General features: G+C 38.7%; 1 protein-coding gene across 4 annotated transcripts in view; it reads left to right on the forward strand.

The window, feature by feature from the left end:
* DPP10 (dipeptidyl peptidase like 10) overlaps nt 1–25,005 on the forward strand; it is a 458,987-nt gene that overhangs the window by 420,629 nt on the left and 13,353 nt on the right. For 3 of the 4 annotated variants that reach the window (XM_051623886.1, XM_051623884.1, XM_051623885.1), the window contains exons 11-20: nt 1,714–1,837; nt 4,060–4,098; nt 5,376–5,483; nt 5,655–5,708; nt 10,762–10,853; nt 12,371–12,418; nt 13,134–13,255; nt 16,724–16,771; nt 18,864–18,962; nt 19,071–19,140. In XM_051623886.1, the coding sequence (XP_051479846.1) occupies nt 1,714–1,837; nt 4,060–4,098; nt 5,376–5,483; nt 5,655–5,708; nt 10,762–10,853; nt 12,371–12,418; nt 13,134–13,255; nt 16,724–16,771; nt 18,864–18,962; nt 19,071–19,140 (804 nt within the window). The remainder of the gene's footprint in view (nt 1–1,713; nt 1,838–4,059; nt 4,099–5,375; nt 5,484–5,654; nt 5,709–10,761; nt 10,854–12,370; nt 12,419–13,133; nt 13,256–16,723; nt 16,772–18,863; nt 18,963–19,070; nt 19,141–25,005) is intronic. The other variant, XM_051623883.1, reaches the window with a different exon arrangement.

Here is a 25,005-nt window from a genome sequence, read left to right on the forward strand (position 1 = left end):
TGAATCACGTACAAGGTCCTTCAATATTGATGGGATGCTGTGGAAGGCCCCTGCTTTTTCTGTGGTTTTAGTGTTTTCTGTCTGCTTTTATACAAAGGAAGAAAGAAATCTAACTCTTTGGAATTTGAAAGGAAAAAATTGTAGGGCAGATGAGGGGGAAGAGACTGAGAGTCTGAGATGAAAACTTGATTAGACCTTGAAATGGGGACATACATGTTTGGAACGTTTCCTTTAGGCTATCTTTGGACTTCTGTCTGCACAGTTACAATGATTCTGAATGGCCTTATGAAGGCACGACTGCAGAGAGAGAAGTTTTAACCTCCTGTTTCTTGAGTTCTGCTATGGGGAGCCAATTACTTGGGATGTGGTGTTGCACTCCTTGGTTTGTTTGTTGGATCATTGCTTTTTGACTGTGTCACCAGGTCGTGAGTTAGGTCTTGTGTTACTTTTGGCATACATTTTTGCTCCTCAGTGAGTTGAAAGGTTTGCAAAACCAAAGATAGTAAGTATTAGACTCAGAATACACCTGACATCAGCATTTCTTGTAATCATTCTGGTATCCACATATGAAAGTAACTGTCTTATTAAAAGTCAAACATAAAAGCCAAAAGCAAGTTGTGCATATTGTGCTGTTCAGATATGTTCTTCAAATACAGCACCAGGCTGAGGCTGAGGAAGCTGCAGTGAATTTCTGTCTCCTGCATCTTCCATGTGCGGCATCAGAGTTGTCCACAGCTTCACTGTTGGTGCTGTTTAGCATCTTTGATGTACTAAGTCTTTTGAATGGATAATTAAATAGGTGTTGTCAAAGAGTAATGAGATCTCCATCTGTATTAGATGAAAATCCTAATTATATCCAAGCTAAGAGCCTTGTTTTAAAGGGGAGATGAGTTTCCATAAGAGTTCGCTCCACCATTGTGAATAACTCAGCTGGACTGTGAAAGCTGCCAGCTGCCATGGGTGGAGAAGTGAAGAAAATAACCTGGCTGGGAGGACAAGCCAGGACAAGGACATCTTCCTCTGTAACATCCCAGTCTGACGCCATAACAGGATTGTGGGAGGAGAGCAGCAGGTACTCTGTGCCTTGAGTATGTACCTAGGGTCACCGAGGGACAGATAACTGGACATGACGAGCTACTTGTTATAACAGAAACTGACATGCACTGGGTGTCACTTCCCTTTTCTGCAGAAGTCCCATTATAAAATACTTGTCATTTTATAACAAGTGACATTTTAAAGTGGTCTCACCTGCACTTGAACATTAGACTTACGGACCTTTTTTGTTGTTGTTTGGCAGGAGGGCTGGATTCTGTTACAAAAATGTGTTTCTTCTGAAGGTGTTTGTCATAGGAAAATACTGACTTCTGTTGGAATTTAGTGTGTGTTTTTAAGCTGGCCAGCTAGGTTCATGTGTGTTCACAAATACATTTCACAAGTATGTGTTTCGCATTTGGTAAAGTTTCTGTATGACAAATGGCTGAGAGAGAGGTGCTAATAGAATACAAATTTCCCAGGGGAGCAGAGCACTTGGATTGAACCTTCCCTTTTGTCCAAACACAGATTCCAGGCATTTAGGTTATTTTCTCCATCCCTCAGTACTGATACTGTCATGCACTACAAATCTAGCATCTGATGAACTGCATCTTTTTAAAGGAAAAAAATGTCTAACCTGCAATAAGAATGATCTGATTGTGTTTTCAAATGTTTCCCTAGGGAATATTACATCACCATGGTGAAATGGGTAAGCAACACCAAGGCTGCAGTGAGATGGTTAAACAGACCTCAGAATATCTCCATCCTTACAGTTTGTGAAACAACAACTGGGGCTTGCACCAGAGTAAGTCGGATTTTTCCTAAACTCTTTTTTCAAGGTTCCTTCCTGCTTTTTGTTTTCATATTCAGGAAGAGATTTTCATAAATCAGTTTGCAGATGCTGTAGTTGCAAGCTGAATGTAATTAGTCAACGGAGAGGAAATAGATGTGACAAAATTCTGAATCTGGCGAGATGATTTCATGCCATTAGCAACTTTGAGTGACGTTTTCAGAATTACTAAGCTTTGTTCATTCATTAACTTCAGTGAAAACTGCAGTTGCTGAACATTGTGTACTTTGGGTATAGCTAGTGTGGTGACAAGCTTGTCTTCTATCAGATCAGCTGCCAGGTTTCTCCCCTCTCCCCTACAGAGTTTCATTTCAGATCTTTCTGTCTCTCACAGCTTACATATGTTTAAGCAGAAGGTGTTACATTCTGATAATTCCTGCAAATTCAACAGCAGAATTAAGTAATTTTAGAAAAAAATAAATTCACAGGCAACTGGGATAGTTCATTTTGGCTGTAAGCAATGCTGAAATGCATTTTTCTATTTGAATCCAACCACATCCCATCCCTTGACCCAGACTTTGACTTCTGACACTCCTGCGTTACATCTCTCCATTTGCACAGTCAGACTCACATCTTGATTGCAGTTGGCCACTTTTCCATTCTGAGTCACGGTCTCTTCCCAGAGCTAGCTAGCAGTATAAATATTTTCTATGCTTGCTAATATCAGTACTAACAGATGCTCCAAAGTAGAGGGTATAATTTGGCAGTGTGAATGGTTAGGAGTGATTAATTTAAGTCAAAATATGACTTCTGAAGAGAAAGGCTCCCATTAGTGTCTGTTGCTGAAGTCAGTCATTTTAAAGTATTAGGGATTATGTACAAGCTTGACTCCTTCTTTTGCCATTTATTCTGAGTCAGAAACTGCAAATAAGTCCCCAAACTAAGGATTAAGATTGTGAACATGGAGACTTGTTCATTGAGTTGCTTCTTACCTGGTTCCTGCAAGCCTTGTGCCCTTGCAGTAAGAAAGTCAGTCAGGAACCACTGTGAGCAGTCACTTCTGAAAGGAAGTCTCGTGTGCTTCAAGGTGAAGTGGACTTGTCTGAAGTAGGTATCCAGGGAGCTGTAATCCAGGACATAAAAGAGAGAGACTGAGAAATCCTACTCCAGAAGTTACAAAGTGCAGTGAAGAGCCTTGCAGGTGGGTGAGGAGGGATAGCAGTGCAGTGTCACTACATGGGGCACAGCTCAGACAGGGCTCCTGCTTGTTAGTCCACACAGTTCTCATGCTGCATCTGCTGGGATAAGGTAATGCTCTTGCTTTCAGCAATGGGTGAGGATATTGTATCAGACCATTTGATTTCAACTGTAAACTTACTTTTTCATTATTTTTTTTCAGTATTTTGCACATATTCTCTATTTCAAAAAGTACTGTATAAAACCACACAATCACAGAATCTTAGGGGTCGGAAGGGACCTCTGGAGATCATCGAGTCCCACCCCCCTGCCAGAGAGGGATCAGCACAGAATCTTGGGCAGGTCACACAGAAATGCATCCAGACAGGTCTTGAAAGTCTCCAGATAAGGAGACTCTACAATCTCTCTGGGCAGCCTGTTCCACTGCTCCATCACCCTTCTATAGCTAATAATTTTTCATTACTTCAGTGTGACTGTGGCAATTTACAACAATTGACATATATTCTATAAGTTTTTCCAACAATATGTGCATGACATTTGGGATTTTTGTTAGATGGCATAGTGTGAAATATGAGTCTGACCAATCAAAACTAATCATGTACATTTATATTATTTCTCTTTGCTGATGCCACACTACAACCCATTAAAGCAAGGGATTGGGATTTTAAAAAGTCTCATGCTTTGAGCTTGGTACTGGCTGTTTGCCCAGTGTTGATGAAGGACCTAAAATATCCAGTTGTCAGATGATGTCTAGAGGTAAAAAATAAATGGAACTGCCTGCATAAAGCTTCTTGATAGCTAATCAGAAAGGACTGGAAAAGGCATTCTTAGGTCCTCCGTGGTGTTCTACCAAAAACTCAGAATAAAGCAGCTGACTTTGTAATTAAATTATCATTTTTTTAATGTAAGTGCCAATGAAGAGATGTGAAGATTGTAACACAGCAAAAAAAAATCCATTAAATACCTGGAGATCCTTTGCTGAATGTAGGAAATATTTTTTGTCTATAGCTATTTCATAAAAGCAATTTTTTCTGTTTTAGAAATATGAAATGCAGTCAGACCTGTGGCTTCCTAAACAGGTACAGTATGAATGCTGTTTCTGGGTGCATAATGTATAATTGCTCCATTGTAATTTTAATTTGATTATATGTTATTTTATAAGCTATTAAAATCCATTCCTTTTAAAACTGAATACTTGTTAGCATCTGAAATTATAGCAGTGTCTGTGTAAATGTTCAGATGGCAGCTTGTTTCTCTGGTAGTGGGAATCTGTCACTTAGCATCCCTTGGAGGATGATTTCACTATCTAGCTAATCATGGGTAGAGAGAGATCTGCATATCCAGCCAGCAGCTCAGCCCCTCAAACTGAGTCACCTGTCTGTGTTTGGGGAGCAGTGTTCCCTTCAGTTTCTAATCTCTGTGTTCAGTTTAGTAAGCACGTAGGTGACCACCTGATTAACTACCTAACTCTTGGATGGTTAAAGATAGATCAGATGAATCCCATTCCATGCATGTCCTATATACCATGCTGATTTTTTTCTGATTAAAAATAACCTCGCCAAATTAAACCCAAAGGAGCTCAAAGATTAGAGGTCATACAGGCTATAACTGGAATGCGTAAGAATAATATTTCTAAATTCATACCCAGAACAATATGTTGAACTAATATGTCAGCAAGTGATTCCATTTTCATAGCTTCAGAAGAGCTATCCAATAAATGGATGAAATACACTCTGTTTAAAACACATTTCAGGCTTCATTTTGCAATGTGCAAATGAGAAATATTTTTTAAAAATCTATGCTTTTATAGCAAGTCATTTTCCTTTAATATTTTTGTGTAACATTAGACATGGAGAGATGGCATCACATCAGGCTACAGTTTATGGTAAGAAAGACCATGATTCAGAATATCACTTCAATGTGCTCTTCTTTTTTCCTTACTGCTTTATCAAAATTAGTGATTCTTAACCATGTACTTAGTAATGTTGCTGAGTGCAGGCCATAGAAACATTTGTTCTCCTCCTCACTAGTAGGACTTACCTCTATCATTGATTTTATGTCTGTAAAGGAATGTATCCTGGGAAGGGATGAGACTTCCAAACCTTTTGTTGGGAGGGAGAGTTTTGCAAGGGCTATAACCAGTGCTTTAGGACAGGATTGCACAATGGCAACCACTGGCATGAACTGCATTTACCTGTAGCCACCACATTTTTGTTAATCTTAGCAGAATATATTTAAAGTCTAAGGATTTTTCTCCATTCTCTTATGAGCACAGCAACTACCAAAACCAAGTAGTCAAAAAACCTAAACTGATCTTTTATTTAAAAGTTTAATGGAAACTTTCTTACATTTGTAGAACGAAGAGCCAGTTTTCTCCAAAGATGGCAGTAAGTTCTTTATGACTGTCCCAGTGAAGCAGGGAGGCCGGGGAGAATTTCACCACATAGCCATGTTTATTGTTCAGGTAAGTTTTTTGTTAACACTATTTCTAATAACCTGGTGGTCATCCAGAACCTTTACTGAGGATGCATGACCCAGGCAAAGGTTTGCACTTCAGTAGAGTCTGAACACTTGTGTTGTGATCCTGTCCAGTTTGTCAATTGGTGCAGATTGATGTGTTTGTAACTTCTTGCAGAGTAAGTGGAGCTCTCTGTCTTTTCTTAAGACATCTGCTGTGGTGGCACGTAAGGTCTGTAAATGAAAGGTACTTCCAAAGTACTCTTTCTGGAAAATTTCATGTTTTCTTTCTACCTGTGTAGACAAGTAGAGATGTTTTCTTGTTAATCCCTTCTGTTAAAAAAAAAACAGAAATTCAAGAAACCTGCAAAAATGCTCATTGTATCTTACCCTCTTTATATACACTGTATATGCAGATGTATAATAGAATCACAGAATGGTTAAGGTTGGAAGTGACCTTAAAGGTTCCAACCTCCCTGCTTTGAGCAGGGACACCTGTCACTAGACCAGGCTGCACAAAGCCTCATCCAACCTGGCCTTAAATATCTCCAGGGAGGGGGCATCCACAACCTCATTAGGCAACCAATTGCCTTACTACCCTCATGGTGAAGAATTTCTTCCTGATGTCTAACCTAAATCTCCCCTCTTCCAGCTTAAAACGGTTACCCCTTGTCCTATCACTTTTCACTCTCTGGTGAAAAGCCCCTCCCCAGCTTTCCTGAAGCTCCTTCAGGTACTGGAAGGTCCTGAGCCTTCTTTTCTCTGGGCTGAACAGCCCCAACTCTCTCAGCCTGTCTTCATAGCAGAGGTGCTCCAGCCCTTTGATCATCTTTGTGGGCCTTTTCTGAACCCTTTTCTGAACCCTTTTCAACAGCTCCATGTCTCTCCTGTGCTGAGGGCTCCAGAGCTGGACACAGTACTCCAGGCGGGGTCTCACCAGAGCAGAGTAGAGGGACAGAATCACCTCCCTCACCCTGCTGGCCACACTTCTTTCTGGTCTTAAAACAGTAAAGGGAGGCAATACACAAAACTAAAGTTTTTCTGCAAATTGGGACTCTTTTATTATCCTTCGCAACATTTTCCAGTGGCTTCCATTTCCCAGGGTCATGGCTTTTTCTAAGTAAAAATCTGAAGGAAGACAAATTTGCACTATGACTTTGAAGGTCACTAGTATAAAGTTGTGATGAACTAATAAAGGAAATTATGGCCTGGAACAGAACACTCCAAGGCATCTATTTAAATTAGCAGAGCATTAATCCAGGTCCTTTAGCAGAGCCATATGACACAGGAGAGATTATCAAGGTACCCAAAACATCAAAAGATCAGACTTGGCACCAGGCAGCTCTATTATCTCCCTTTATGACAATGTTCTGATATGAGACATTAGTAAGTCTGAAACAAGTTCACAGTGTACTGCAGACAGAGAAAGATCAAAAGAAATTTAACGAAAATTTAACCCGAAGAAGCAAGAACAAGACACTCATTCACTACAGTAAATATTTAAAGAAAGATTCAGACAAGAAAAAAGGGATCAAAAACATGTAACATTCTATGTTCTAAAGAAAAAAGGTGCATTAATACAGTAACCACAAAAAAATTTCACACCAGAACAAAAACCATTTCGTGAACCCAGTCTTATTTTTTCCCAATATGGATAACTATCTTTAAAATACATGAAATAATAGTGATGAAGAGCTGAAAATTAACTTGCAGCATTTGCAAGGATGTTACAGATACAATCAAATTTGCCTTAGACATGTAAGCTCTGACATTTGCCACTACTAAACAGGCCAGGAAACTCGATCCTCATTCAGGAAAATATTTAAACAAAAGATTAAGCCCACTCCTATTCAATAAGATAATTAAATACATACCTACTATACATACCTACTTTAAAATACATGTTTTAATCCCACCAGAATAATGTTTCAAGTCAAGCTTATGATTAAGAGTTTCATATGCTATCCCTTTTCTGCAGAATTGGAGCCCTGGGTACTGTACAGCTCCAAAATTCCAAACTATTTTTGTTTTGACCACCATCAGCATGAATAAACAAGTCTGCAGGGTATCACCAATGACAAATTTGGCTTTAAATATACAGCTGCTCCTGAGAAGAAAGGGAAATGTGATATCCCGTGTAGCAACCATTATTCATCAATAAACAACATTCTGTGTGGTAATGGGGCTGATACAGAGCAATAAAGGACAGGCAATGTGTTGATATGATGTGTTTTACACACTGCATTAATCTGATTGTCTATTATTTCTAAAACAAACATGGAGGCATAAAAATTATATTAACTGTTGCACATAAAGTCTTTTGTCCCCTCAGATGTTTGTCACACCTTGTGAGAACCAAAGCAGCATAGCAGGTGCCCTGCAGAATTTAAAGCAGTCAGCAGGTTGCTGGTATCCAGACCATCACAGGTTTTTCATGATGAAGCTCAGATAACACTGGAATTAGGCATTCAAGTTCTCCTTACTTATCCACACTACTCAGTACAGATACCAGCTCATTAACAGAAATTATCCTCCAAGTGCAGGAAAGATAAAACACAGAACCAACATGAACAAACATGACAAAGAAGTAAATTTTAAGGGCTCACTTGAGATTAATTTCATCACTGAGGGTTGCTGGTCAGTCTTACAACAAATGCTTATAAATGATGGTCTTTCTTGGACTGCATTTCTTTGACTTGTACTTTAGTGAAGCACATGCCAATGATACAATCAAAGCAGATTAGCAGAAGCATCTAATTACGTCTTGCAAGGGGGGGGTTACTGTTTAAAAGGTTACTGGCTCTCATATATTATTTACTGTCTGAGTGTAGAGGGCTAGATGTGTGTTTTATTGTTTTAAAATGCTTCTAGTCATTTATGAAATATTTAAAATACATTAATCTTAAACTGGGTTTGATTAATATGTATCTAGACTTTTCTTACTTTGGGTTTTGCAACTCTAGAAACTCTCTTCTTTCCAGCCACAAAATAACTTTAATGGATCAAGGCAAGAAATTCCTGCAAGCTTCATAAATTATGTATTATGCCTGTAACCTTGAAAAATAACTGTGTTTATTAGTGCTTGGCTGGGCTTTTTATTGCTGTTTCTTGTTAGATTCTGTGATCTCAATATTTAAGTATCTCTTTCAATAGTTGCAGCTTCTCTCTCTCTCTAGAGAAGAAATAGTCACTTATAGTAAATCACTGATTTGTATTTTAATAATTCCTGGAGACAACACTAAATATGAGACCCTTCTGGAACAAGAGAACCATTATCATAAACATATGTACAGTGCCTAGCACAAGGTCCTGATTTCAGCTGGTATTGCAAGACTTGTCATAGCATTACTACATCAGTCTTTCTTTGTGGCTCTGTTAGCAAACAGATCAATTCTAAGGGACTCGTTTCTGCCTTGCCATTTCCAGTCATGCTGGATCAATGGGCCAAGGCCAATTGCATGAGGTTCAATAAGGCCAAGTGCTGGGTCCTGCATTTTGGTCACAATAACCCCCAGCAGCACTACAGGCTTGGGGAGGAGTGGCTGAAGAGCACAGCAGAGAGGGACCTGGGGGTGCTGACTGACAGCCATGTGACTATGAGCCAGCAGTATGCCCAGGTGGCCAAGAAGGCCAACGTCATCCTGTCCTGCATCAGCAATAGCGTGGCCAGCAGGAGTAGGGAAGGAGTAGGCTGCCCAGGGAGGTGGTAGAGTCACCAGCCTTGGAGGTATTTAAGAAATGTGTGGATATGGCACTTCAGGGCATGCTCTAGTGGGCATACTGTGTTTTTTGGGATTCTGTGTTGTTGGTTATGTGGTGCGTGTGCTTGTGGTTTTGTTGTGGTTTTGTGATCTTAGAGGTCTTTTCCAAAAGTGACAATTCTGTGATTCTGTGTTGAGCATTTTCTTCTTTCTACTTAGTGCTGCTGATGATGTGGAGCTCTGAGTGTACAAGTTACAGTTCAGAAATGCATGGATTTTAACAAAAAACCTCTTTGCCTTTATGACTTTTTGTCAGCCACATAATTGCTGAGGCCCCTGTGCTAAAGTATGGACTGTTGCTGTGGGTTCACAGAGCACTATGCCAGAAAGCCCCATTAAATCCTCACTCTGACCTCCTTTGTAACTCCAGCAGCTCAGTTTCATCCACTAAATCTGAAATATAAGATGAAGTATCAAATCTTTCCTTTGCAACTTTTTGTTTTGAATTTGAAAACTAGGAATTTTTATATCCTAACCAAGCATCATAGCCCTACTACAGAAAAAAACACTCTTCAACTACGTTCACGGTTGAAGTTTTAATTTTCAGAAACCTAAGGAAGAATTCTACCTGTTGCACTAGGACACAGTCTTAAATGAGCTTCTCATTCTTCAGGTTTCATTGTTTTTAATTTGTCTGATGAGGAATCTGCTGCAGCTTCCAGGCACAGAGTTTGGTTTTACTGTAAGGCAGAAATGCATTACATCCTGGTGTGTCCTGATTCAGTTACTGGTGCATTGGCTGAGAAAAGTGCCGTAACTTTCTCTGAGAGAGGATTTGAATTTCCCCTTGTGGCAGTTATTTTCCTAGGCTTGAACTGGGATAGAAGCAATTTATGAGGGAGCAAAGGCTACTTCTCACCTTGTAAGCATTTGGTTCAGCTGCCAAAATTCAGAGGCGAATAAATTCTCCTTATAAACCCTGGAAAAAGAGAGGCTTCTCCAGAGTGCATGGTGGAGCAGGGGCTTTAACTACATTTAAAACCTGTGAACTTCTGGGTCTGAGTTTGTGCAGTGCATTTCTCATCAAGGTTTGCCTGCCTCCTCAGATAAGGGTGTTGTTGGCGTCCTCCCCTGGCACAGCATCTTTGCAATAATTTTGGCTCAGTACAAGCATGTGATAAACATGAAAGCTTGGTGAGCACACTCTGGTGCAGGGTTTTGGCTACAGGGCACTGAGTTAAATCCCACTGCTACACCCCTGTAAAGGAAAAGAAACACTAAGAGAGACAAAATATAAATATTGACAAGATCCTTAACCTGAAGCGTTGGACTTGTGTTGTCTGCATATGGGCAACTGGAAGAAAAAGTGTAATGGAAGCTAAGATAATTTATATAAACTTTGAAAAGGGAAAGGATACTTGAAGTTCAGGCCTGTCAAAGGATGAGGTTTGTGATTTAAAAATGTTACTTTGCACATTAAAGTTTAAAACGCTGTAATCAGTAATGACCTGAACAGACAATACTGCCAGGCAAAGAAAAATGTGGCAAGTGAGGTGAAAGTTAATATTTTCCATCTCTCTCCAGGCTAAAAGTGAACAAATCAGTGTGAGACACCTGACATCAGGAAACTGGGAAGTTATCAAAATCCTGGCATATGATGAAAATACTCAGAAGATGTAAGCATTATTCTCTTTGGTTTTGAAAACATCTGAGTTATTAAAGTGAAATCCATTTAACTGGAAATAGCATATCTGAAATTAAGCAACAATATTTCTTTCATTTTTGAGTATTACCATAAGTTTTACACTCCTGAGTACATAAAATGCAGTTGTAAGACAATTTATCTGCCAGTGTATTACTGCATGTGTTTTTATTCAGAGGGGAAAGGAGTGAACCGTGACATCAGTTGACTCACTGTATTTTTTTAAATGAAAGAAATGAACACACAATAGAGCAGCAATAACATTTTGGTGACTCCTGGATTCCAGAGAAGAAGACACAGTAAATTTTCAGTACTTGATACAGCACCAAATCTTCAGTTTTCCTGCTTTCTTGGTTACTGCATGAGGTCTCTCGACTTTGGCGATCTGATCCAACGTCATAAATTTAAATTATACAGAGAGTTATGCAAAACTCTCATTCACACCCAGATCACTCAGAAGTCTTTCCAAAGCCTACCCTGGTACTTTACTGGGAAGAAAATGCAGCACCTTAGGTGATTTTGGGGAGCCCTAAAGAACTGACACAAAACATCTGAAGGCTCCAGATAACTTTAGTGGATGTTGCTTAGTCTTCATGTATATCTTGCACATGGCAAAAAATAAATAGATGTGTCTAATTCTTTAAAGTAAATGATATTTTAGCAAGGACCATTTTGATGTTGCAGCAATGCCTGTCATCTCCAGTGTTACTGGAGAAACACTTTCTGGTTAAGTTCTTCCATGAGTGTCGAAAATCTATCTGTAGAGAATTTCTTGATAATTCTCCCAAAGTTGAGATTAAAAATGAGATTTGAATGCATTCAGCCTGCAGAGGTGGCAAACTGCCTGTGGGTTGTCTAAGCCACCTGAGAGGACTTCCTTACCCTCCTTCTGCCTTTCAAGCAGAAACTTTTTGGGGATCTCATTGTGATCTCATCAAGGACTTGCCTTGATAACCTTGCAGCAGCTCTTCTAGGCTTCTTTCCACCCATGCATCCTTGTATGTAAACGCTTGCCTAGGGTGCCAGCTTCTGTCAGTAGCTAGAATAAAAAATTGTCCTGCAGCTCAAAAAGGCTTTCAGGTATCATAAGACCTATTGTATCTTATGATATAATTTCATTGTGACCTTTTGTACTTCTTGGATTTACATTGCAGACTCTTGGAGTGACGGAAGAACTTTCTGCTCTGTGTTTGTAATATGTAGAAAGGGGTCTGGTTGCTCCTGGAGCTCCTGGGCATTACAGACATTAAACAGAAACCACAAATATTGTTCATCACTGTTTTAATATGAAATCATATAGCATCTGAAATAACTGCTTTATATGCTGAGTCTAAGTTTAATCTTGGAACTTAGGTTTATTTGCTTCTCAAGTATATTTGGGAATTTTTAATTTTAAAAAATGTTATCTCTGATGTGTCTCATTTCTCTAAACACCACCCAAATTAGACGATTTACTAAACTGAGTTTAACATTTTTCTCTCTTGGGCACAGTTATTTCCTAAGCACTGAAGAATCTGCCAGAGGAAGGCAGTTACACAGGTAAGAAGTGCATGGGGCTGCATTAACAGCATCTTCATCCCAAGCCTTAAGTGCTGTGATGACATTCTGTCAGCTTAATTGCTGCTTTGGGGCTTGGCTAATCATTTCTATTGTAGTACACTTGAGCTGGAACAAGGAAAGAATAACAGTTTTTCAAAACTAAAAATGCCAGTGTTTTCCTTTTTTTATTTGTAATGAAAGATATTTTAACACAAAACAGTTTTATCATTTAGATCTTCACTAGTCCTTTACAAGCATCTAAAAAGCTAGGTGTAAATACAAGCATGTGATATGTCTGTCTTTTTTAAAGTAGTGAAAATCTTCTAAATAAAATGCTTGTGGGGTCTGATAATGCAATTTAATGTGCAGGCAGAGAACCTCCTCCTTGTACAAACCTCAGTCCTTAAATCTGAAGTTACTGGGGCTTTTCTTGGTGTCCTACTAACATTGTTACCCTGCAGCAATGCTAGTTATTCTAGTTATTGCGACCCCAGTGCTGATTTGGGCAGGTTTTGCATCCTGTACACATTGCTCGCTTTACAGAACATTAGTCCACTTGAGTCATCTGAAAACAGTTTGCATCAGGCACAAATTAAGACAGTGATATTTTGGCAATTTTAGGAGTGAAACAGATTTTGTCACTCTGATTAGCTAAGTCTTGGTTGATAGTGTTTTATTCCAATCGAAAATGTCTCTAATCAACTTTTTTCCCCAGTGTATCAACAGTGGGATCATTGAATCGTCAATGTCTCTCATGTAACTTCTGGAGAGACCAGTGCACATACTTCAGTGCAAAGTTCAGCCCCATGAACAGGCATTTTGTACTGCACTGTAAAGGTAAGTCAAATGCACAGCATGGAATAGTACTGCGTTTGCTTCTGAATTAATATATTCCCTTGAGAAGAGCATTAGGCTGGAGTGTAACATTTAGCTCAGAGGTGGGTTACTCAAAATTCTGTACAGAGCCTTTGGCAGGACTGTAAGTAAAGATGTTCTGTGTAAAAGCTAAATAACAAGTGATATCAGAAGGCTGCTCCAATCCTAACCCTTCAATCCTAGTAAAGAATGTTGACTCTTAAATTTACCCTAAATAAAAATCCTTCACAAAAAAAAAAAAATTAGAGTGGAATGTATAGTGAGGGCACTGTGGTTCCTAACAGCTTCATTATGTTGTGTATCAGGTGGATCTTGTGCAGCTGTACCTAGTTTAAAATGAGGGCCTGCTTTCTTTAACACTGTGCCTCCATCTCTGTATACATGTATGTGTACAGTGTATCTACACACACTCACCCACACGTGTGTATGTGAGTATCTGCCAAACACCAGGTGTGGTTTAATCCACATAGAGAGATCCTCTTTGAATAGCTTTTAGCTTTTTATTGTTAGCTGCATTTCAGTAGCACCAAATGGCACCAGTTGGGTTCAGAGCTGGTGTGTATGAACAGAAAACTAGAACTGTCCCACAGTGGGAAATTTATAACCTCCACCAAAGAAACAAACACTGATAAATAAGAGTATAAAACTTGGTTCAGAAAAGCATGAGACAATCAATAATAAAGTGTATAGCTCGACCTGTTGACCTTGAAACTTATCATATTTTACAAATGTTTTCCCAGTATTTTTGGTTAACTAGCATCAGATTGAAAAGATTAGAACACAATTCATCTGAAATACATGTGAATAGCCCATTCTATTTGCATGCATTTTTTCTATGTCCTTTGCAACTGCACAGGTTTTTTTACACAAAAATAAAATATCTGCCAGCTTGAGAATTGAATCTGTTCAAACAAGCAAACTATGAATATATATTGGCTAAAATAAGGTAGCATATTGTTGGGTTTTTTTTCAGAAGTGCACCTATAATACATAGCTGATTAGAAAAAATGCCAGCTGTATCATTTGCAGATCCTTGAAGCTGCAGTAGAAGTTACGTTGCTGGTGCTGAGGCCCTCATCTGAGTAGACAGCACAAGTAATGAGCTCCTCATGGTTTAAGCAGAGTTTTCCCTCGTGCTCGACAAAGTCCCTTTGGGGAAAGTCTCAGATTCCTACAAGAGGGAGGGTTGGTACATTAGGAAGTTTGTGCCCTGAATCAGCAGTGTGTCAGGACTCAAAAACAGAGCTTCTTGCTATTTTAGCAAAGTGTATTCAGTGTGTCATTTTTAACATGTTTCTTTGATATCAAAATGTGGATGTGAGGAGAAGGTTGCACATGAAATTGCTGACAAGCTCCTGACTTTCGATGACTTTGGAGATGGCAGTTCTCTGAGCTGATAAGACTGTAGATCATCCTCCCAGGATTGAACCTACACTCTACTGAGTTGGCAACCAGTAGACTGCCCTGAGCTCCAGGTGTTGGGCAGGGATGATAAAACACTGTCATGAAGTTTTCCTACCACTGACATTAATGTATAGTTGTCAACTTGGGACTACTCAGAGGTCTTGTGTTTCATCAGAGCTTAGCAATTACAGCAGCAGATTGGCACCATGTGCTGCCAGAGCTCTGCAGTGTGCACATGGTGGGTGGATATTTGGCACTATCAAAGTTGATGGCAACATCACTGCTGAGCAGGTATTAAAACTCTTCTACAAGGAGTTGCTTGTAAGAGTAGGAGATAAACTGCCTCAAGGAGACACTCACACCACTCCTCTGTGCTTACATCATTTTCCAACAACAAAAATCCTGACTGAATCTTTACAACAGCAATTTGCCCAGAGTAACTGTTTTTCCCATTTTGTACTGCTGGAAGTAAGTTGTGGGTTTAAGCGTTAGTTATAGGAGGTCATTGGGAGATTCAAGAGCTGTGCTTAGTTCTGATGAGCTGTAATACAAGTCTGTCTTTTTTCTGATCAGCTTTTTAACTTTTTAATCAACTGTAATCTCCCTTTTTCAAAACCTGTCACCATCTTTCCATCCTTTAGTAGGACAAATAGAGCTGGCCTAGAAAATGCTAATGTTTTCACCAACAACTGTTTTTCTTAAATTAGACTTCAAGGGAAAATGACAAATTCAGAGGAAGTAAAAAGAGCTGGAAAAACAAAGGAAAACAAAGAGAAAGAGACATCTGAATAAATTATCTTTTGAAGACCTAGGGCAGAAGGCTTTGATTTGTCAACGGTCTACCTGTAAGACTTTTGTCAATAGTCTCCCTTGAGGCAGAGAATGAAACTGATAAAAAACTACAGTGGAGGTTGTCAGAGGCTGTGAATGGCAATATGTTATTTATTTCAGGTATTTAAGTTTCCCTAGGCTCATGCCTTAATTAATTGAGAGAGACAGCCTTCTCAGGGTGACTCAAAACATGTAAATTAAGCTCTGTCTCTGAAATGCTCTCAAAGGGAAACTTTTCCTCCAAAACAGAGGAGTCTGAACTCGTAATTTAAGAGGGTTCAGGCCTTCATTACCATGGGGTCCTCAGGGACTTCAGCTTTCCTGCATCATCCTTCCTAGCCCAGACATGACTGCCGGAATGGAATTCCAGCTCTTGTGTCATTGAGATAAAACTAAGTTTCCTGTTTACAGATTCGGTGCTGGGGGTGGGGACACACATTTCCTTTTGCAAGTTTACAGTTAGCAGGAGTCCTCAGAGCAGGGACAGTGATCTCAGCTGTACTTCTGAGTGTGCTGAATGTTTGGTCAGCCCAGTTTCACGTGCCATCTTGTGCATTTGCACAGTACTTAATAACATGAAGAACTATTCTTGGTGCTTTTAGTTTCTCAGTGGAACAGTAAAATACAGTATCTGACATTACCATGAAAGAAGACTAGATTTCATTACACCTAGATTTAACTGTGAATCTCTTGGTCTTTCAGAGCTGAGGTATCTTAAGGAGAAAATTAAGTGAAATATTTGATAATTTTCAACACCTCCGTAGGTGGTTTTTACAGAGAAAACATAAAGGAATATTAACATTAATTCACTTCCCAGTCAACCTACAGTTACTGTTTCTGAATGTCAAACTGCTGTATTTTAAATAGAGTCATTAAGTGCCTCTGGAATTTCTTTATTCTTCACTTCTAGCTAAAACATGGAGATTAAAGAATGGTGCAAAAAATGTTTACTGAGCAGGCAGAAGGCAGTGTCCGTTTCACACTTTGCTGGTACCATACTCTAACCTGTGTCCTTCTCAAGAGACACCCATGGAGTTACTGCTGTGTTTGAAGGGAATAGTGTGTATGGGGCTTCCAGGATCTGGCCTTAGGTGGTCACTGGTGTTCTTAGTCTTTGTTACTGACTGAAATACTGAGCACTAACTACCCTGCACTCCCTCTGTTGTTTTTTTTTTTTTTCTCTCCTCAAAACAGGGCCAGGCGTTCCAGTTGTTAGTGTGCACAGTACAAGTAATACTGGAAGTGAGTATTTCTTATGGCAAAGGTGTATCTTCTTATTGTCCTTGATTGGTCTGGGGAGCGTGAGGGAGAAGAAAGGAAGTTACAAGTAAATGAAAACTAATAGGTGTCTCATTTATATAAAGTTCTATTAGTTACCTCTTAGCACATCCCTATCTACAAATGATAAGGAAAGAAGTTAATAAATGACTGAACTTTTCCAGGCTTTTCAAATGTGTTTTATGCTACATGTGTATCATTCATCTTCTCTTTACACATGAGTTAAGTAGATGGCAGGATTGGCTTCATCCATTTCACTTTCTTGTCAATTATGCTGCCATATACGACACACCTGCATTTTTAGAGATGTTTTTAAAGTTGCAATCCAATTATTTTGAAGTAAGGTACAGTCTTTTGAGAGATGATCAGAAAATCTGACCAACATATGATGACCTTAGTTCTTCTCTAACATTTTTCAAATCAGAGCAGCTCCACTGACACTTTCAATTTTGGCAAATCCAAGAATAAAAGCTTTTCAGGAGGGTATTCAGTACCTCTCACTTTCAGGTTTTACTCATTGCTTTCTGTATATTGACACCAAATCTATTGCTGTTTCCTGGCTGCTTGAGGTGCTTTGTAGTGAAAGACTGTCCTTCAGCAGCAGAATTTTCCTCACTTAGGTTTTTCTCTGGTGCGGTAGAGTTGACAACTCTGCTACCACCAACTCCACTGAGGCTCCATATAGCATGAAGTTGTGGATCAGACAAAAGGAGATACATATTTCCATTCAGAACCACTAAACCAATCCTTATGTAATCTAATTTAATTCAGTAGATTATCCCCAGCATTTTTCCCAGAATTCAAAAGTCCTGAACTGTACTTGTCTGCATCCTTTTTGTCATGAGCAGCCACTCTTCAGCCACAACAATGGCCCTAACATAGCATGTTGAAGTTGCATACTGATCAATAGTGTCATGTTATCGGGTGTTAATTAATGTCTGCACTTTTACTTCTTTTTTTCCTGTTTTTTAATGTCATTGTTGATAGTATTTGCAAAGCTGAGTGCCATAGCACACCAAGGGGAGGGAGTTTTATCCAGCTCAATAAGGAGTAGCTATTACCGTGCAAAATAAGTCAATTGAATTCTGTAGAACTTCTCCATTCTGTGAAGTCAGACTTTTGTTCTATATTTCTTGTATCTAAGATACTGTTGATAGTGAATTATTACATACAGCATCTTAGAGCAAAACAAAGCAAGTCAGGATGGAGACACATTGTTGTAACAAGAAACCAAATAATGAAAGAGGTAATTTACCAGTAATGTTCCAATGCAAGATTAGATTATCCTGTTCAATTCATAAAACAATGATTAAGGAATACTTCAATTACTCCTTTCTCAGACTATAATTATACCAGTTTGGTTGACTGCCCAGAACAAACATTTGCCTTAGATTACCCATTTTGGCCCTACGTGGAGGGTTTGGTGTTTAATCTTCAAAAAATCTACATTTTGGAAGCGAGATTGCTAATTTGAATAAAAGAAAAGAGAAAAAAACAAGCAAGCAAACAAAAAAACCCTAATTAATCATTCTTTCCTGTGCAAAAGGTTTGTTTCAAATCTGTCTGCAGCTTTAAACCAAATTGAAGTCTTGCTTTTGACTGAAGTGGAGAAGATGGAGGACATGCAGAGATTAAGCAGAGCTTGGCTGGCTGAATATTGACTTGGAACATGTACCTTGAAGAAGTTGCCTGCCTGAGGCTGAGGATATTGCCCAGCAGACTAGCCTTTCCCTGTAACAGTTGCTCTTAGTGTTTGTCAGGGATACCACTATTCACATTGTTCATCAGCAATTTTATTGTCAGTGCATAATGAAAACAAAGCCTGCTGAAGCCAGAAAATTGAATAGATGTATATATTTTTAATTAAACTGATTGCTCAGTTCCTAAATTGCAAAGCAGTTGCATTATGAAAAAGTATTTACAGAAGGAATCCATTACAAGTTTTATCATTGCAAATTTGTCTCTTTATTCATTATTTTTTTTTCAATCTGGATTTATCTCTGATGTGATGATTCTCCATACCTTTTAACTTGCTTTGTCTTCCTGTTTTCTACAGAGTTTTATATTTTGGAAGATAATGCTGTGTTGGAAGAAGCTGCTTTTAAGAAAAAGAATTCCAGGACTGAAATTAAGATGCTTCCCATTGAGGATTACGGTAAATTTGGCAAAATATTGTTTTAACAAACCAAAAGCTTTCTTACAATGTAACTGTTTTTCATCTGTGTAACTACCAGCCTTTAATGTTTTGCTCTTTTCTTAAAAGAACTCCCTTTACAGTTGTCTCTGCCAAGAGATTTCACGGATAGAAACCAGTATGCCCTCCTATTAATAATGTAAGTATCTCTGTAGAATCACTCAAAATAATTAAAAAGTACTTCAGAGAAAACATTTAACTCTGTAATAGGAAAATGATTTTTTACCTTGTGTAAGAAAATTACATCTTGGATTCAAGTTGGTAATCAAAAGGCTTGCTGTTGGGAAGATTTTGTTATAGGTGCCATCTGGTAGAGATACCTGTTTTTTTTTTTAACTTTTCAAACCTAGCTCTGCTTCGTTGTACTTTTATGTACAGGAGGGTCTGGCCCCTCTGATGGTGTAGCTCTGAGTAGTTCTGCAGCCTTTCCTGGACCCATACTGATTCCTATCCACAGAGGATCTCAATCACATCTTGTTCCCTTTTTTTTTTTTCTGTTTTACCCCTGATAGAAATGGGTTGAGCTTGTAAGAGGGGCTCAGTTAAGATGCATAAAGCAAAACTGCTCTTTGGAACACTGGAAAGAAGAAGAAACTACTTTTGAACATCAGTGGTTCAAGGCATTGTAGGCATGAATCAGACTGTAGATGTTTGTAGAAAACCTCTACGGGAGGAAGGGGGTACTCCTGGCAACCTGAGCTGTTCTTTTGAAAAGAAGTCGTGTGTGTGTTTCTTTCAGAGACAGGCAGCTTTCAAGGGCATTATTTGTTGCTCTCCACCTGAGCTCAGCATGGGTCTGCTGTGCGTGTAGAGGGCTTTTCTGTACATTTGGATCTTCTTCTAGTCCCATTTGGAAGGAATCAATGTGAATTTCACTAACACAGATGTAGGAGTGCACTGCTAAATTCATGAAAGTGCCACATGAGAGGAGGTGTATCACCTGGAGCAGACCTCCTCTTCCTGACAGCAGAGATCCTTATTGTTGCATGTGAGGTCAAATGTATGAGCTTGAGCTGCTGAGTGATTCCACATTCCTCTACTCAGATCAGATCTTAGATAATAGGATAGAGAGGCATAAAACTACTTCTTTCTAAGTCCAGGTTGTGTTTAAAAGCTCAGATTTTTTAGTGGTATTTATCTGCAGCTGTGGAGGTGCTTTAAGTGGCTCATGAACAGGTTTTTCTTTTCTGGTGGAGAGGCAGGACACATGGATTATTTTATCTTTGTGGTATTTGCTAGCATGATTTTGAAACCCGATTATACTTTAAGCAGGTCTTTTAAGTGTGCCAAAGGCAAACCAACTGTGAGTTGACACCAGCAGCATTACAGGTAGTTGTAAATGCTTCTGCTTATTCTTTTTTCTGACAGTAAGGAAACACTAAGGTGTTAGCAGTGTAATGCTTGCCTTTGTAAGTCTCGTCATAGTACATCATCTGCCATAGACAGTTATGGTAGAATATGATACTATACATTGAAGTAGAACCTAGAGAAGAGAAGAGGGAAGGATCAGAACCTGGAGAAGGCCAAGGCCAAAAATACCAAGGAAAAGGTAAAAAAAAAGCTAATGAATAGACTTACTATTTTGAAATGGTTTTAGATATCAAGAGTTGAAATAAGTGAGAACAATATTGGAGCAGGATCTCAGTTTAAACTTAGTAAAGTGTTCAGGACCCTGTGGGTGAATAATATGGCCAAGTCATAATGTATGGGTATGTTTTATAATTGGAGGGTTTTTATGATATGCATGTGGGATAAAAAGGAAATTCATCCACTTATGAATACACATTGTGGTATCTACCTTTATAATATGGAGTCATTGCTTCTTTTTAGTTAAATCCTTACCTTTGCAATATGGAATTCTCAACATTACCTTTAATAGTAGCTATTTTTAGAAACCCTTATAAACTAATGAAAGGATGAAACTGAAATTTGAAACCTTCCCTGGCTCGTGTAACTGTGTTGTGTTCCTCTCTGCCCTAGCAGACAAAGAATTTCTATTTCTTCAGCAACTTTTTACAGACTTTAAACTAAGGTTGCCAGCAATCTTTTTGTGTGTTAAATATGTCCCCAAATGAGATACAAAACTGAGAACTGTCACTGAAGTTATGGGAGGTTCCCTTGTGGGGTGATTATTTGAGCTTAATAAATTCTGCCTAGCTCTTGAGAAAGAACAATTGGAAACCTGTGTGCATGCAGAGGGTAATTTGTTGTCCCACACAACTCCAAATTGACATCCTAAGGTTTATTTCATTATCAAAAGTAATACTTAAAAAAACCCAAAATGTATTCAGGTCCAAGAAGATCATGTAACTTTTATAGGAAACACTGAATAGTTGTGTATGTGGTATAATTTCCCAAATATTTTACTTTCCTGAGTCCCAGAGTGTTACTGTTGGGACTGACTGAGAAACACCCTGGGCCTACTGCAAGAGGTGCTAGACAGGAATTGTGTTAGTGACTGATGACAAGTGCTGCCTTTCATATTGATCAGCTGCACCTACTTTCTTGCTTACATTCTCAGTTATGATACAATTATCATAAAGTTTGATAATTTGCTGCTTAAAGTTTGAAAAAGAGTATTTTCCAGTTTCCTGGGTAAGAATGTTTGTTTACTTGTATATCAATTTTTTGGAAGGGAGATTCTGTATAACATCTTGATAGAGGTGACATGCACTTAGATGTATAGAAAAAGAAGTTACGTATCTGGAAAAGTGAAGTATTATCAGATAGGATGTGGCTTTTGTTTTCCATCTCAGTAACACTACAATTTGAGAAGGACTTATGAAAAAGAGAGGGAGAGAAGGAAGGTGAGGAAAAGAAAATGTTATTTTAAGCCTGAAATTCAACTAATATGTCTCTGCAGTGCAAATTAAAAGCCTAGTTAAGTGCATACAAGCTTCTAAGTGCATATAGGTTTTGTCCCCTAGTATGGAGGGTAAATCTGGTATACAAGTTTTAACAGGCTGACTGGCTGTTTGACTTCAGTGGTTGCTTCAGAGTCACTCCAGCCCTCTGGGGACGACTAACCCTGTGTCATACATTTTGCCAGGATCTGGCTTGCCTGTGTGTTCTAGGCTCTGTCTGCAGGATTTTTGCACTGGTGACTAGTTTCACTGATTCAGGATAAACTGGGGGTTTGGTGGCTGAGGTTCATCATTTTACTGTACGTTTTCAGCAGCAGCTTCTGTGTGGTGTTAGTGTGCTCTCTGGCTCAATAGGGTTACAATCTCAAGAACTGAAGGTGGAAATGGGTAAAGGGAGAAAGTTTGGTATTATTTGGTAATTTATTTTTTTTAATCACTGAAAGCCTGAAGCCATATCAAAGGTGCATGGCTGTAGTAAGGTTCCTATATCTATGCAAGGATGCCTACAGATAAATTTGAATGTGCAGCACATGGCACCCACGTGTCTGAGTGTTAAAGCTGAATCCTGGAAGGGAGCCTATACCCTGGTCCTGATGTGAAAGCTGGGTGTGAACTCCGTATAGCTCCATGTGAGAAACAAGCTCAGCTTAAGGACCAGGCCCTGAATATCCTTTAACCTTCATCATAAGTGTTTTGTGGAGATTCATCCATTAGCAGTTGCAAAGCATCCTGCAACACTCAAAGAGAAGATCATTTTTTGCTATGATAAAATGTATGTCCATGTGTATGGCTGAACTGTGGAACAGATAAGCAGAAACCAGTTGTGCTGGCTAGCAGTATTTTACTTTACGGAATTGTGATGTATAGGCCATAAAATGCTAAACAGCTTATAACACTGCTTTCTTCCACTTATCCTCCTAAACCACTAATGCATTTTGCACTCAGTTTCCTTCTGATGTAATACATACAGTGTAGCTATAGATTAGAAGGCTGTACAGTGACTGCCTGAAGGAGTGATTATTGTCTCTTTTCTATATAATTAAGATTAAAGTTTAAATTTCAGATCCTTGATTTTCTCATTATGATTCACCTTACTCATTAAAAAAGTTGGAAGATACACTCCTTGGTAACACACAGGAAATTATCAAGTAAAGACTCTGGCATTTAATCTGGATGATAAAATGAGAGATGATAATAATTCTTTATTTTTTTCTTGAACATTATTAACCTCATTCCTTCAAAATCTGTAGATAATGTATCTTAAATGTCAGCATTTATTATTTAACATCATTTAAAATTGTCCAGTATGTAAGTGGGTATTGTAAAACTGAATCAGTGGAGAGTTTGGTTTGATCTTTGAAGGCAAAAAGAACAACAGGTGTTCTCCAGAATAACAGTGAATTGTCTCCAGGAGGTTTTGGTTGGTTTGTTTGCTTGTTTACTTGTTTCCTTATATTTTTATAATAAAAGGGAATCACTTCAGCTGTTATTGAAATGATGAAAGTTTTAGGTCTTGCACAGGCAATCAAACCTGTTTCCAACCATGATGATTCTGTGATTCTGAGTGTGGCAATATTTTACTGCTCAATTGTGTTGCTGTTACATCAAAGTATTTGATGGTGAGTCTTATTTTTCTACTCTTGTAGATTTTCTTCCACATTCTTTGTAATATTTTTCAAGGCCCAGAGGGAAAGTTCATTTAGATGAGGCTAAAAGAGAGATAACTGGAGGGTTACTCCAGCTGTTTCATTTGCAGTAGCAGTCCTGATGCTATGGGTAGTGATGGTCCTGCTCCCTTTCTCTTCATTCTTTTTCCCAAAAAGCTTGGAAAATAGTTGAGCTCCTTTTGCACTTCCCCACAGCAGCACATATCTTACTATGGGATTAAAATGCTCATTTAATCTTCCTTAGAAAATGATGAGGAGATTCAAAACTTCACTTCCAGTGTCTCCTGTTATCAAAATTGCATTTTATAAGCTTCAAGGGTTTCAGAAAGATATTTTAAGACTAACAATTTTATTTTTCTGCTGTGCTTCCCACTTCAATCCTATCTATCACATGATTCTACCCTAGTAATGGAATCACTTCTGGTGATGTGTTTTAATTTGTTTGGCCGTATCTGCAGGCAAGAGTTGTAAACACACTATCTGTTTTTATTTGCAATCTGCTCTATCTAAACAGAGTGTATGAACAGAGAGAAAACACTTGGAATTTTCTGTCGGTGATGTTTAAGACTATTCGCGTTCCCTGAGTTTTTTTACCAGTTATGATGGGTATGCTTGAAAGCTGATGCTTGTGAAAGAGATGCTTATGAAATCTGAATATGAAGTGGTTTTTCTATTACACCCATTTTGTAAAAAGTTCATCTTCCCCACTCAGTCTCACAATAAGGAAAATATTACTTTTATCAGTGCTGTATCTATGCAGAGATTTTTATCCTCTGAGTTGTAGTGTTTCTCACATGTTTCCTTTCAGGTTACCTTGTCTTTATGCTGTATCAAATCCACTGTTTTGCAGAAATAGAAAGAGTTGTACTGGAAATTAAGCAGTGATTTGATATGTATCTTTTAAATTTGTTTCCCCTCCTACTTGCTCAGCCCTATAAGGTCTGAAATTCCTATTTAAAATCTTGCCACTTAGTGGAGCAAAACCTGTAACAAATTTTTTCTGTGGTCATGATAGCAGAGTGGCAGAGGAGTATTGCTCAGAGTACAGCAGCAACAGCCTGTCTGGTAACATTGTTTTATCCCCTGTAGGATTTTGCTGTAGTGCTTTGGCTAGTCCATGGTTCCCTTATGGCATCCACAGTCAGGTGGGAAGAAGACTTTTGCATTAATGTTACAGCCAAGCATAAATGGCAGAGACTTTCTTCTAGGCTTACTAGTGGGGTCAAGAAATAATTCTATGGAGAGGGTACCAGTGAACAGTAGTTAATTTAATTAGGCTGTAAGTAGTGATGAGCATAAAACAAAAACTGACCTTTGAGGTAGCTGTAATCCCAAGGCAAACTTCACAGACCAAGCTGTGCATCTCTTACTGCACAGTAGTAATAAACTTGCTTTGTTATAGAGCCCTCAGGGTGATGTTCAAACTTGTATAAAGGATTAATACCTTGCAGAAGCCCTATTTAAAAGGTTAAA

This window comes from Apus apus, chromosome 6 (assembly GCF_020740795.1).
Source record: "Apus apus isolate bApuApu2 chromosome 6, bApuApu2.pri.cur, whole genome shotgun sequence".
NCBI lineage: Eukaryota > Metazoa > Chordata > Aves > Apodiformes > Apodidae > Apus > Apus apus.